This window comes from Diabrotica undecimpunctata, chromosome 4 (assembly GCF_040954645.1).
Source record: "Diabrotica undecimpunctata isolate CICGRU chromosome 4, icDiaUnde3, whole genome shotgun sequence".
Lineage (NCBI taxonomy): Eukaryota > Metazoa > Arthropoda > Insecta > Coleoptera > Chrysomelidae > Diabrotica > Diabrotica undecimpunctata.
Genome location: NC_092806.1, coordinates 23,971,891 through 23,987,078, shown reverse-complemented (window position 1 = coordinate 23,987,078; position 15,188 = coordinate 23,971,891). Strand labels below are relative to the sequence as shown.

The following is a 15,188-nucleotide window of genomic DNA, read 5'->3' as shown; positions in this document are numbered from 1 at the left end:
CAAACCCACAGTCTATCAAAATATTTCGAAATGTCGGTAAACATTGGTAGTCATAATCAGGATATTCTCTTAGTGCATCCTCTATCATATGTAGTGTAGGTACTTTGTTTTCCTTGTAGAAATTATACACAGTCTTTCGAGTAACATTCTTATCGACATCGTCTATTTTTCTAAATTTTTGATTCGTTCGTTTTCGTTTTAAACAGCGATTTACAACCTTTCCTTCCCTTACAATACGTCAAATTGTCGATAGTGATAGTTTTGTAAGTTGATTTATTCTCTTAACAATATTTTTGTCAGAGTTTTGTTCATTTTCTTTTTTTGAGCACTCATATATGTTCAAAACAGTACGTTGACACTGCACATGTAGATCTTTCTTTTTAAATTTTAAACTACGTTCAACACATTCAAATGGTCGTCAAAAGGCCATATTGACAGTATAATTATTCAAAACACTTATCACACGTCGTAAAATACTAATAAACATTTAGCTGTATAACACTGGCATGAGTCAACATGAAAGTCCAAGTAGGATGTAAAATATCTATGATTTTGAATAACATGTCAATGTCCAATATTTATTTGATGGGATGTACCTTTCATTCTCTGTTTCTTCCATTTCTCTCCAACGGAGTACTGAGATTGTTCAAATACGTTTGAAACATTCGCGTGTTATTTATAATTTAACTTGTGATTATCAGTAAATGTGATATTGAACTGCTCTTATAAATCGCGTCTGAGTGAAATGTTTCAACTAACTTTATAAATATTATACCAACACTGTTTCACTTGTCACTGGAATACGTAGTTAGAAAAACGTCAGAAGGTGGAAACAACACACTTGTAAAGCAAAAAGAGGGTAAACAATATTACATGGACATATTCAGCCATTTACTAAAAATTACCAAGTTTAATGGTTACCAAATTTATAAAAAAACTTTGGATGCAGAAAATAAAAATTAAACTAAGAAATGATGCTACAGAAATATGTTAATGAAAGGAATGTTTCAAAATGTCGATTTACATTGAAAAAATCTTCCCGATAAATAGAATATCTTGATGTTATTCCACCAAAAACTAAACAAAAACCAAGAAATCGTTGCACCCTACCTTTTGCTAAAGGTAATTGTAAAGAATCTCGATACCAGTGCCTGGGCTGTAGAGTCGTGTTCTGTCCAGCTCCTTGATTCGAGAAATATTATTTCAAAGAACACTTCAATAATAGAAAAAAAAAACAAAACAATAAACAAATTTCATAATTTTTAATTAAACGTGTTTTAAATATATATGTGAAATAGATTATTATTTATACAAAACTCATAGAATATTATGCCAAAAATACAGTGAAAAATATAAAGAAAACTATTAAAACTCCGAAAATTTTAATCATCAGCCACCTGTTAGAAGAAATATTCTTAAAATATTTAACGATCTGCGCGTGCGCCGCTTCTATATTCAGTTCGGCATGTTCTACGTTACTGTCTATCCTTTCCACCATTTCTTCCTGCTCTTTCACCATATGAGCCAATTGTTGAAAGATACCTGAAAATTAAAGAAATAATTAGTTAAAACATTTTGCTGGCCATGGCAAAATATGTATGAATAATGACTACGATTCAAGATATATACAAGGGTGGATTGATATAAAACTAGCCTTTGATAGAAAAAACAAGTTTTTTGGAATTAAATCGATTTATTTCTCAACATAGTCCCCTTTTAGCTCGATACACTTAGTAAGACGATGTTCCAATTTTTTTATCCCATCCGAATAGTACTTTTGCTCGAGCTCTTCAAAATAGGCCGAAGTTTCAGCGACGACTTCATCATTTGTTGCGAAACGGCGTCCTCCGAGCCATTGTTTTAGGTTTGGAAACAGGAAAAAATCGCTGGCGACAAGATCTGGGGAATACTGTGGGTGTTCAACCAATTCATAGCCCAATTCGTGTAATTTTGCCATGGCGACGGCCGATCGGTGAGCCGGTGCATTGTCTTGGTGAAAGAGCACTTTTTTGCGTTCCAAACCGGGACGTTTTGTCAGTCGCCATCACTTTGCCGGCCGAATGTGCACTCTTTGCCTTCTTCGGCGGCCATTCGTCGCATTTGCGCCACTGTTTCGACTGTTCTTTGGTTTCCGGTGTGGAATAATGCACCCAGGTTTCATCTACGGTGATAAATCGGCAAAAAAAAATCCTTCGGATCGCGCCGTATCATCGCCAAAAGCGTCTTCGAAGTGGTCACACGTTTTTGCATTTGATCGATTGTCAGCAAACGCAGCACCCATCGCGCGGATAGCTTTTTCATGTCCAAATGATGGTGAATGATGTTGTGTACGCGTTCGTAGGAAATGTTTAGGATCTCTATTAACTCACGGAGCTTAATTCGACGATCGGCCATAATCATGTCATGGACTTTGTTGATCATTTCCGTCGTGGTGACTTCATTTGGCCTCCCTGGACGCTCATCATCAAAAACACTCGTACGACCACGAACAAATTCAGTTTTCCAAAATTTTACTGTTGGTAATATTGCATTTAGTTCTCAATATGGCTGTTTAAAAAGTTTAAAAATTCCAATATTCCGCAATTTTTTTTAAATAGCTTAAAATAATGTAAAATTTCATATTTTAAAAGAGGATCTCAAAACAGTATTGGTATTGAATGCTGATTACCACTGGTGATCAATGACCTTCGTGAGCGACCGTAAACAATTTGAATTGCAATCTTCGAAAGAGTTAAATTTTCCATTGAAGATAAAGATCGATCGGAAAGGTCAGTTTCTGTGTCTACCTGTGTGTAAATAATTTTTTAATGTTTTTAGTAATAAGGGATGATTTTTAAGGGTTGAAATTTTAGAGCGCAAAAATATTGCAGTTACACTCAATAAAAAATTGCCAATTAATATAAATAAAGTATGAAAAATTCACTAAATTGTTTTTTTATGTTTAAATTAACAGAGGAAGCTTTATAGGGGTTAAAATAAATCAAAAAGGGTTAACAAATCATAAATAGTATTTTACAGTATCATACAAATGTAATTCAAACTTTATAAATGTTTTTCAACTCATTAAATGCATCAAGTTATAATTTTATTGAGTTTTTGCAATAAGGGGTAGTTTTCATCCCTCAGAATAATAAACACATATCTGAATAGGGTCGATTTTGAAGTTGATGGTAAATAAAGGTTAATTTCAAAATTTCATCAAAATCGTATGGATGGAAATCGGAGTTTATTCCATATTTTTTACCGTGGTACATTGAACTAATTTATTATCTGTATATTATCTTCTTCTTAGCCTTCTGTCGTCCATGTTTGGACATAGGCCTCTCCCAACTCCTTCCATCGGTCTCTATCCTGAGCAACATATTTCCAATTTGTTCCGGCTATTCTTTTAATGTCATCAACCCATCTCATCTGTGGTCTTCCTCTTGGTCGTTTACTTTTGTAAGGTCTCCAATGTTGTATTGTAGTATTCCAACGTTGGTCTTTTTGTCTAGCAGTGTGGCCCACGAAGCTCCATTTAAGTTTGGCAATTTTTGTTGCTATGTCCTCGACTTTTGTTTTTGTTTTCATATGTTCAATATGAAACTCCTCGAGCTTCATATTGAATTCCAATTAAACTAATGATCATCTGTATATTATAGATGCTGCATTATTTCGATTTTCTCTGAGAAAGGTTTTTTTTAAGATAAGGTTTTTTTGTCGCTTCCAAATTAAACAGAAAGAAATCTATAATGCACTCAAAAATGGTTTGGTAAAAGCTGTATATGTATAAGCGGCTATATTGGTCGTCCGGCTATTTCGTTTTTTCCTCGTTTACTCATCGCGTATGGGTCCCGGGTTAAGAACGCTGTGGTTCCAAAAAAAGGATTGAAAACTGCCTGAATTACTCGAAAAGTTAAATTTGTTGCTTAAAACATACATACAAAAATACGTACCTCCTAATTCTACTATAGTCGATTCTATATTTTGCATAGTCTCTGCACGGCTTTGTAAATAATTATCCGTTTGGTCATACATCAAGGCAGCTTGCATTTGGGTCTGTCCTTTTGGAATCAATGCTGCAGTTTCCATATTTATACTCACTTGATCCTGTTCTTGAAGCAATAAACTTCCTGGAAAAAAAAAATTATTTTAAGAAAATTTTGTTTATGCCTCACAATAACCATGAAGAATATTTAGCAGATAACTACAATTACTAATTTGTTTAGTAGTTTAAAATTCTTCATGAATCTGCTAACTAGACTAGACTTAGACTAGAATATGTCTGGTGCCTGATCGGCCTATGGTGGAGCAGTACAGCATGAGATTACGGCTTGCAAGCTTGGTGATTCTCGTCCATAGATCCCTACCGGAAGGGTGTGGCGCCTAATAAACTGGTGGCTTAGGACCACCTCCAGCCCTGGACTACCGAGATGGCGAATCATTTTGGTCTAAATTCAAAATCCTAACAAAACAAATAAATTAATAACATCCAACCTTTCTCACCTAGTGGTGAAAAACCAAATAATAATTAACTCCGATCATCAACGTCCGAGGCCGTTAAATATATTCACCATCCCAAACAAACTCAGATTTGACCAAGCCTTCCCTGTGACCACTCTGAGATATACACATCAACTGCTCGAAGCCCCTTTCGATCTACAGATACCCCATAAGCACTCTCTTATGGCCGATGTGGATCAACAAAAATTGGAGAATTACCGCCAAATAGGCAACTCCAATTGGACCTGACAAAATTCCCAGGAACTGCGTGAAAAAACTTCTGCCCAGCGTCACCCACTACCTGACGAAAATAGTCAACATCTCGCTTAAACTCTGCTACTTTCCAAGCACTTGGAAGGTAGTCAATATAATTTTGTTCCCTAAAAAGGGCAAACCCCGGACCAATCCTAACTCTCACAGGCCGATTTCTCTAATAAATGTTTTGGCTAAAGTCTTCGACACTATTCTCAATTAAAGACTCGTGGACTTTATGACAGAAAATAACTTCATCTCTCATGACTGAAATCGTCACTCACATTACCCAAAATGACATTTTTAAATACAAAAAAGTTACGAATATTTTAAATACAAAAAATATATGTCCAATACGCCTCCTAAACGAGCCGCTTGTGACGGCAATTAAAAAAACGTGTTTCTATCAAACGATTGGGTACATTACACTAAATAACTATAAAGAATATTATCACTTAAAAAAAGCGTTTTGAAGATATTTGAACTAAACCGATGTTATGGTGCCATATTTAAAGAAATCTACATTGGGAAGCATTTTTCGATAAAGTGATTTACGTCAAATCAACATAAAATGAATTTCAGATTTTGTAGTTTTCTTTTGCAAAGAGCGTTTATGGACTGTATAGTCAATCATTGATCTATTTTTTAGATCAATATTTACATCGCCACCCCATTTATAAATAAAAGCAATAAAAAAATGAAGCTGTCACTGTCTACTTAAATAAAAATCTACTTGAGAAAAAAAATAAATTAAAAAATAGTATACCTTGAGCAGATGATGATGCAACAGTTGGTGGAGGTAACCCTCCTTGGGAAAACTGGTCCCTTCTGTTTTTCTGATGTCTCAAATTTTCTGTCCTAACTTCTAACACTTGTTTAAAATCCGTTGACATACTTGCTAATTTGGATTGGAGTGCTAAGACGACGCTACTAGTGTGTGATTGTAGATGTTTCCCACTTGATCCCTGCTTCTGTTTTCTAGATACATCTTGTAATTGGGCTATTTGTTGATTCAAGTTGCTAAGATCACCTTTTATGATATATGTTAGTTCTTGGATTTCTGATGTTTTGTCGTCAAATAAAGATTTTCGTTTTGCCACTAGAAATAGTTATTGTATAAGAAATTACTATATAAGCTAACGGCAAATCTAAAAAAACTTGGTTAAATTTTATGAAATGAAAGGAATATTTTTTATTTGCTGATTGTTTTTGGTATAATAGACCGCAATAAAGTTTCCACTATTTTTGTTTCATTTTTTGTGCATTGTAATCAAGTTTTTTTTGTTCATTAAAGTTCGTAGTATTTTCTTGGGTAAACGTTTCAAGTTCGGTTTGATTTTGTTTATTGTTACTTCCTTGATTGTAAAATAGTGAATAAAGACTAATTTAGTACCGACTGATATTGTGGCTGTGGCGGTGATCGAAAGTAACGATTTTAACGTGATGTTGCCAACATATTTGATAAATCAAAGTTGACAAGTTGATACCTCTGTAGTTTTCTGGCAGTTTTTTATCACCTTTTTTTAATAGCAGGATTAGTTCTTTAGTTCTCCATTCTTTCGGTATTTTATCGTGTTTATTCGTTGCACATAAAACAAATATAATAATAAAATGAAGTAAAAACAAAAAAATATTTACTAACAAGTAGACAGTGGGCATATCTTGACCGCCGGACGTTGTAGGATGATAGCTGAAACTGTCCTCAGACTAAAAACGCGTACAATGCCATCAGTGTCGCAATGCTCTCAGTGATTATGCCCAATTGCTAGCGAAGATGAGGCTGTAGTTCATTTTTTTCACTTTAATTCGAGTTGGTCTTAAAACATTCGTTTTTAGAGGTAAAGAATGTTTGGAAAAGTATTGAGTGCTTACTTAAATATTTTATTTTTAACATTCTTAATATTTTAACATACTTACTATGAACTTATTTGGTTATATTTTAATTACTTATTCCATTGTTCATCTTCATTATCTGCTTTAAAATTACCTCGTTAAAATTTGCGTATTTATATGTTTGTTGAATCGGAGAACTACTTATCTAAATCACCATACGTTTTCGAGATATCATTAATTTTAACCCCGAACAGTTGAAATAAAAGCTTTTAAAATATCAATTTCTCGAGGAAATGTATAAATACGCAATTTTGTACAGAAAGCTTGAAATGGCAGTTTTAAAGATTACGGATAAACTAATTGATTAAAGTGTGCCTGCCTGCTGTCTAAAATATTCCTAGAGTACCACGCTACACGATCTCGCTACCAGTGCTATCAGAAAAATTTGATGCTATAGTTATTCTATTTTTCCAATATTTATCTTGGTAATCCACTACATGTCTTCTACTTCATCTTTCCAGCGATTAGTCATTTATTACTCGTCCTGTCCATGTCATGGGTCAGAAACATGGACCATCTCCAAAACAGACGCAAATCTTCTGCTCGTCTTCGAAAGGAAAATACTAAGAAGAATAATGGGCGCATTCTGTGAGAATGGTATTTGGAGAAGGTTGGAGAAGGTTGGATTCATAAAAATAGGTAGGCTTAGATGGGCTGGACATGTGTCAAGAGCAAATGAAAATTACCCACCCAGACGAACTCTATTATCGGTCCCAGTGGGAAATAGGAGTAGAGGCAGACCACGACTGAGATGGAGGGACGGTGTGGACGAGGACGCAAGGAAAATCGGCGCGGCAAATTGGCAACGGTTGGCGATGAACAGAAACGACTGGCGAAATAGACTGGGGAAGGTCAAGGCTCAACTAGAGCTGTAGCACCACTGATGATGATGATGAATCCACTACATGTCTTCTACTTCATCTTTCCAGCGATTAGCCATTTATTGCTCGTCTCGGGATAACACTTTGTTGCATATTTTCAATGTCCTACAGTTCTTCTTCATTTCGGTGAATATAATTTAGCATTTGATTAGCTAAATGATTTTCATCATTTGCTTTTATATGTTGTTTTTATTTAGTTTCCGTTTCGTTCTGTATTCTTTAATTTTCTCATTGATCAGTAGATATTCAGTTCTTATCTTATACTTTTATTTCTCTGTCTACCAAATCTGGTAATACCTTTCTGGCATTAATGTTTTGAAAATCGTAACACAACGACGACAACGTGACTATGGAGCCTCACGGCCTTCTGGCTCTTCACACAGAGAAGATGTCATGTGAAAGTCTCATTTCACATGATACGTAACAAAATGATAATGGCCCCTCCATGGTTTAACAATGCGTGTATTGGGGCTGGAAAGGTTTGTCTTTGGCTTGTCCAGGTGCCAATCCTCCCCACCAAATATCAAACATCTTAGAATAATAAACCATAACAAACTTTAACGAAGCTATCAAGGGTAGACTAGTATTGACATGTAAAAGAGATCACTTATTATAAAACACCTTTTTGTTGTTTTTTCAGTTGCTTTTTAAATAAACTACTTAAAAATATTTATTTTTCTTAGCAGGCTATTAGCACTCCGGACCAATCGTGTAGTTGGTTCCTTTATACCATAATTAGTATGGTGAAATGGCACTGAAAAGATTTCCGTTTAGCTCTTCTACTGGGTACTTTAAGGCTAATGAGTGACAACAATTGAGGACAATCTATAATAGTATTAATAACTGTTCAGGAAACATAAATCTAACAATGTCTTCCTTGATCCAAGTGTTGCTAAATCAATACTGTCTCTTTACCCACTCTCCGGTATCCACTTCTAAAAGCTGCATTTATTTTTAACCCTTTCAATCTGTTTAATGTAACAGTTGTATGATGGGGACCATACAACTGATCCATACTCTAGAATGGGCCTATCGCGACCACAATAGTCTTCTAAATGTGAACAAAGACAGGTCTACAGATGTGCGTTGGATAAATTCCTGTACTTTCATCGCCTTGTTCGTTACTTGATTGATGTGGCTTGAGAATGATAGTTTGGTATCTAACCAGATTCCCAAGTCTCATTTTTAGAGGCCCATGGCAAGCTATTTATAGAGTAAACAAATGTAATTGGTTTTCTTTGCCTCGAAAATGTTTTATGAAATTTGTTTGTTATTTATTTAGGATAAAAGAAAACAAGCTTCCAAAAAAACTTTAATGCAAGAGTGTCTTATTGAATTTTATCATTATTCATTTCTTGTCTAGTTTTTCAATGTTATACAAATTGTTCCCCATATATACTGAAACATGTCAATTTTGTGACCAATGTCTGTATCTTTGTCAAAACTTGTCATGTAATACCCTTGGTAATTGAAAAGACTCACTTGTTCTAATGGATGATCATTAACTATTACATATTTCTTATGAAGTATTTGCCTCCAAACATCATGATTGTTTATACCACGTTTGTCTATTGACAAACTTTTGTTTTTTTTATTAATTTCATAAATATTTTACATTTGACCTCTAAAAAGACAATTATGGGTATGTATAATATTGATTTTGCTTACATTTGTCTGACATTTTATCTACAGATCTTGTTTACTTTATTTGAGACAGTGATTCAGTAAAAATATAATGACTTCCAAAAATGTAGATAACTTTATCGATATTAGAAATAAAATATATGATATTGAGTCTAAAAATATTCATGTAATATTAATATATTATCTTAATTTAAACATATATGTATTGATAATTGTAAATATGTGCAATAATTAACAGTTAAATTATATAACCTCATTGTGACTGCCTGAAAGCAGCAGAAATTAATTAACAAAACAATGGCAGAGGTAGCAATAAATATATCTACTTGAGTTAAATAAAAATTTAAGTACCACAATTTGTTTACCAATGGAAATTTGTAAATTGTGGATTGGATTGGATTATGTAAATTGTGTTTACCAATGTAATTATAATAGTAACGCACTATAACTAGTTGATAAAAAAAATTTTTTTTTTTAAATTTTCCAAAATTCGTAAAATCCCACTCATGTGCTATGCTACTAATCGCTCAACATTGCAAAGCAGCACTGCAAGAGATAAAACAAAACAGTAATGAAATCATAAAAGTAGAGAATCATATATTATTCAATAGGAGTGGAGTAGATAGAATTTTGGCACCAGTTTACTTATTAAGCAAGGAGTTCGGCAAAATGGTGGTGCATTTTAAACCTTTATCTGAAAGAATATGCTGTATCTGTATATTAATTGTAGCACATGAACAAGGTAAAAGGATATAGAAGTAAAAGACAATTTCTGTCAACAGTGGCATAAAACAATGAAAAGGATACCAAATTATGACATAAAATTATTAGAAGAGAACAATAAAATAAAACATATTAGCCATTTTCCAAATCAGATACAGATATGTTGGTCTAGAGATGTACGAATTATGACCTACATTTATGTGAGAGATAGATGGACAAAACACAATAACTGATCTAGAATTTCTAATTTCTTCTTCTTATGGTCCTATCCGTTACGGATGTTGGACACCAACATGGCTATTCTGACTTTGTTGACTGCTGACCTGAAAAGTCCGGTAGTGGTTAAGTTAAACCATTTTCGCAGGTTATGCAGCCAGGATATTCTTCTTCGTCCTGGACCTCTTTTCCCATGCACTTTACCTTGAAGTATGGTCCGAAGTAGGTTGTATCGTTGTTCATTGTGCATTATATGGCCCAGGTATTCTAATTTGCAACGTTTTATGGTTATGACTATTTCTAACTAGATCAGCTATATTAATCCTACTCAAAATTAAGGGCAGTCAAGAATTGAATGGAATATCTTCACCTCACACCAGTCAACCAACCTATTATTGCTTCAACTGAAGCAATAAACAATCATCTGTATTAGTCACATTTGAGTAAAATTTAAGATTGTCTGCAAAACAGAAATTTACTATACTGGAAACAATGAGCAATATTATTAACAAAATTACTAAATAGAAGAGGTCCTTGGCGGAAGCCTTGAGGCATACTATATAGGACATTTGTTTCAGGAGATTGAAAACTGTCCACCTTAACCATCAAGGATCTATTTGGTAAGTTTAAGATGACTGATGAACCAGCTTAAAAATGAATCAGTAATTCCCATAAATTCCAAATTTTCCAGTAGGGCAATATCATAATGTATCAAACACCTTAGAAATAGCTGTATAAATTTCATGTATTTCCCTGATTCATCCAATAAGCCTGACAAGAAATTCACATATGTAAGAAGATTCAACTCAAATGACTTACCCTTTTGAAAACCAAATTGTTCATCAATGATGGCTTTAAATAATGAAATCATATATTTTATAATAATGCCTTCAAAAAGGTTTCAAATACAACTAAGGTTACATATGGGTCTATAATTATATACATCAGCTCTGCTACCAGACTTGGTGCCAAATAACTGATTTTCCAAAAGTCAGGAAAAACACCTGACTTAAAAGACTCATTAAAAATTGTGTGTAGTGATCAGCCAAGAATAAAATACAAATTTTTAAATTAATTGAGTACAAACTAGACACTTTCCATTGTAAACTGAGGTATACAGCAATTTGGTGAAGAGAGACTGATTACAATCATACTCCACAGAGTTTCTGAAACATTTTAGGGTGAAGTTGTGCCTTTATTATTAATAAAATCTCATTTGTTTTGTATATTATGGTATATGGTAAAGTGTTTATTGTACAAAATATCAGTAATCAGCATGTAATTATCATTTTTTTACAAATAATAGTTAGAAAAATTGATAATGGCACACACATATATTTTTTTAATAAATAATGGCAGTCAGTCAACCACAAAAAGTATTTGAACATTTTTTCAAAGATACTTTGAGCATTAAGGATCACATGGTGCAAACAACTTTTAAAAAAGTAGATCAACATGGCTTCATAAAAGATGATAAATGAAAAAGACTTTTATTAATTTTTAAGTCTAACATTAATTTTAGTGCATTGATGTAGTAGCAAACAGACAATATTTTATAATAATAAATAATTTTAAATTATAATATTAAACAGTAGTATTTCGAAAAAGTCTCTATGTTGTAGATTTACTTTCCATCATAAATTGGCACATTTGTTAATACTTAATTCTTTCATGTTAAAAATTTTTAGTACTAAAATGGCAAGTTTCTTTTTAATAAAGAAACATTTTTTGTGTTTTCTGTAAAAGCATATTTTTTAGTTGTGCCACTTTTTCATTAAGGGTGTGAAATGTTAAATCATAACTTAAATAGTATTGGTATGTAATATAGACACATTTACTGAAGATCAAACAAGATTCAAGGTCACAGTTTGACAAGACAACAGCTAAAATTTAAACAACAAAAGCTTAAACAACAAGCAACAAAACTTAAAAAACTACCAAATATTACTAAATAGCAGATTCAAATAATACAGTGATTTTGTAAGTGAAGACTTTTGAATTGAAGATACCTTAATTTGGAATTAAAGCTTAATTTTTCAGATGGGTAGTAATAATTTGAAGATCTCAAGTATATTACTTAATTAAAATTTTCTGTTAGAATCACAAATTGAGTAAAATTCCACTACATAGTGCATAATGCTGTACTATAACAACCCATACCTTGTCTTCTAAGGCTTAATACTAATTACAAGGCAAAAGTTGATACCGCATACTTCCAGATATACAAGCATTTGGTTGGGTAATAACTATTTGGTTGCTTCCTCATGAAAATATTTAGAGATGAAATAAAACTAAAGTAAAAGTTGCAGCACTTGATTGAGACAGTTAAAGATTTTAAATGAAGATTCTTTAAAAGAACATTAATACCATGGATAAATTTGAATTACTTCTGGGATACAGAGATGTTACAATATTTTTCTTACAGTAAATAATTAAGTGATTATTAAAATCAACCAATTATGCCATGGCATATTCAGATGTATTTATTTACAAGTAACTGTTACATATTTATAATATTGTCAAATATTGTTATAAAGGTGTGAATATGTCACTACATAATTATTTGAATCAAGAATTGGGAGATATGATCTTTGCTAATGCAAGATAGAACATAGTTAGAATGTATCTGGATGTACTATAACATTATTGAAGACAAATATTTTAGATTCCATTGGACTACTTTCCAATTTAAACACAACATAAGAAATAACATAAATGTCCAAATTTCTGATTAAGTATTGGGAACAGTTTTCCTTGCCACCTAAAAACCACAATTTCAAGACAAAATATGGTGTCACACATAAAATTCAATGTTTGCTCCAAAAAAAAAACAGATACTCTAATACTATCAGTACTAGCCAAATCACTTTTTTTTTCTGAACCTTCTTAACTTATTAATTATAAAGGCGAGTTTATACATGCATGGATTTGCTAGAGCCAGTAGCTACACCTTTCCTGTTTGCATGCCAGTGAAGGTTTTACACTAGATTTAACAGCACAGAATATTTTGGCATGCCAGTTTCATTTTTAAGTTTGCACAGTGAAATATTATTTTCAATTCTGACTTGTAATAGTTGTTCACACAATAATAATATGTCAATCAAGGAAATAAAATTTGGAGTCTGTCTAGGGTGTAGTTTAATTCTAAAAAGTATTGTGAAGAGGTTATTGGCTGTGTGGAAAAGAGAAGTAATGATAAGCAGAGAGGCCAAATTTGGATTGCTGCAATGTCTTGGGTTCTCCATTGTTTACCTTGTAAAGAACTGCTAATTTCAAATGATAGTTATTAAAATTGTTTAACTACAAATTTAAAAATATTATCTAAATATTATAATAACTATAAAATGTATTTTAATTTAAAATAACCACACAACACAAATGTTTACACATGCAAATTCCATTTAAAACACCTATAAAATGGATACTGGCTCATGTAAAGTTGGAAGATCCTAACTTTACTGGCACAATGCATGCAGTTTTTGGACTTGCTCGCCACTACTTGCCAGTATCTGTTTATACATGTCATTTTATTTTACTGGTGCATCAACAACTACTGGCGCCAGCAAATCCATATTATTATATGGATTTATTATTATTATGGAATATTATTCATATTACTATAAATGGTTCTGAGTGATGTATTTGCTTTTGTATAACTTAGGTACTTCATAAAAATAAGGTGTCATACTGTAATGAGGTGTTAGTAATTTCTTTGGTAATCTCTTGTTTATAAGTAAACCAAACTTGTTTTCTAAAGCTTTTGTTGAATTCTTTGGTAGAAGGCCCATTTAAAATTAGGTCTTAAATCTTGTCCTGATATTGAATAATATCCATTATAACAGTGGCATTGCCTTTGCTTATTGTTAGTATTTTTAACAAACATTTCTAATTCCATTTTTCATTCTATTTCTTTTTTATGTGAATTTAAATACTGAAAAACTTTTTTAATTACTTAAGTATGTCTAGGTTTAGAACAGATGCTAGGGTATGGATAGTGGCAAATTTGGGATATACATCTAAATAACAATAATATATTTAATTATCTGCAAGAAGGTCATTGAGACCTCTCTTTTTGGATGGATGCGATTTAGATAAACAAGAAATCTCACAAGTCCCCAAAGGAATTATTATTCCTCTCAATAGAGTTTGGGACAACTAAAGAAAATATTTCAGTAAATACCTATGATAAGAAACAATATGATCATCATCATCCAAAAACATAATAGATCAAAGCTATAAACCTAAAAACATTATACTAGGAATGGTTATCTGTAAGGAAGCAATGTGAATGCATATGAACATATATGAGAAATTAAAGTAACTTACACAATGTCAACTTTTCCAATTTAGCATAAGTACTAGCTATATGCCTTCCAACATTCTTTGCAATAAGCATGAACTCACTATGGCTTTGTATAACCCTTGATTTCTTTGGGTCCCTAGCAGCTACTGCCCTAGCAATATTTCTGCCTTGTAATGTCTGTATAGTATTTACAAATTCACTAGTTCTGTCTCTGGCAGTCATGACTAATTCTGGTTCAGTGTAATCTTCAATATAATCTTCCTCTAAATAATAGTCAGATGTAACATTGTTTGGATACACCGTGTGTGATTGATTTGTCTGAGGCTGAGAGTTAGTCCAATAATTATCGTTACCTACTATAACTTGGGGTGGCTCAGTTTCAGAGCCAGCTCGGCGACGTCTAGGAAGCATTGCATTCTTAGAGGCTACAAAATTAATTTTAAAAGTAGCACAACCATATTTAAAGCACTATAATTTCACTATTTCACTTTATACTATATTTTTATCACCTACTGTTGTTTTTACCATGACTAATTGTTTAATAGGGTTCAATATGATTAATTGTAATTAATAATGAACTTTACTTTTTCTTTTGAAAGTACACTTTGGTACACGTCTATTTGCCACATGACGTATACATATGACAGTGACAGACTGGAATATCTAATTTAGATCCTGTTTCGTTCCGGGTTACAGCAAAAAACACAGTAATGGTTTTTAACTCTTTACATTAAGGAAATAGAACAAATTATATGTTTTTTTAAAGATATAATTGCTACAAAATGTTTAAGCGT

At 32.6% G+C, this 15,188-nt stretch overlaps 1 protein-coding gene across 1 annotated transcript; it reads right to left on the bottom strand.

Moving 5' to 3' along the window:
- Positions 1 to 1,247: 1,247 nt before the first annotated feature.
- On the bottom strand, positions 1,248 to 15,023 carry Syx5 (syntaxin 5). Its single transcript, XM_072529154.1, has 4 exons — positions 14,418 to 15,023; positions 5,501 to 5,833; positions 3,936 to 4,112; positions 1,248 to 1,542 (listed from the first exon to the last, which is right to left on the bottom strand). The coding sequence occupies exons 1-4, from the start codon at positions 14,803 to 14,805 to the stop codon at positions 1,328 to 1,330; spliced, it is 1,113 nt and encodes a 370-aa protein (XP_072385255.1). The 5' UTR covers positions 14,806 to 15,023; the 3' UTR covers positions 1,248 to 1,327.
- Between the last annotated feature and the right edge of the window lie 165 nt (positions 15,024 to 15,188).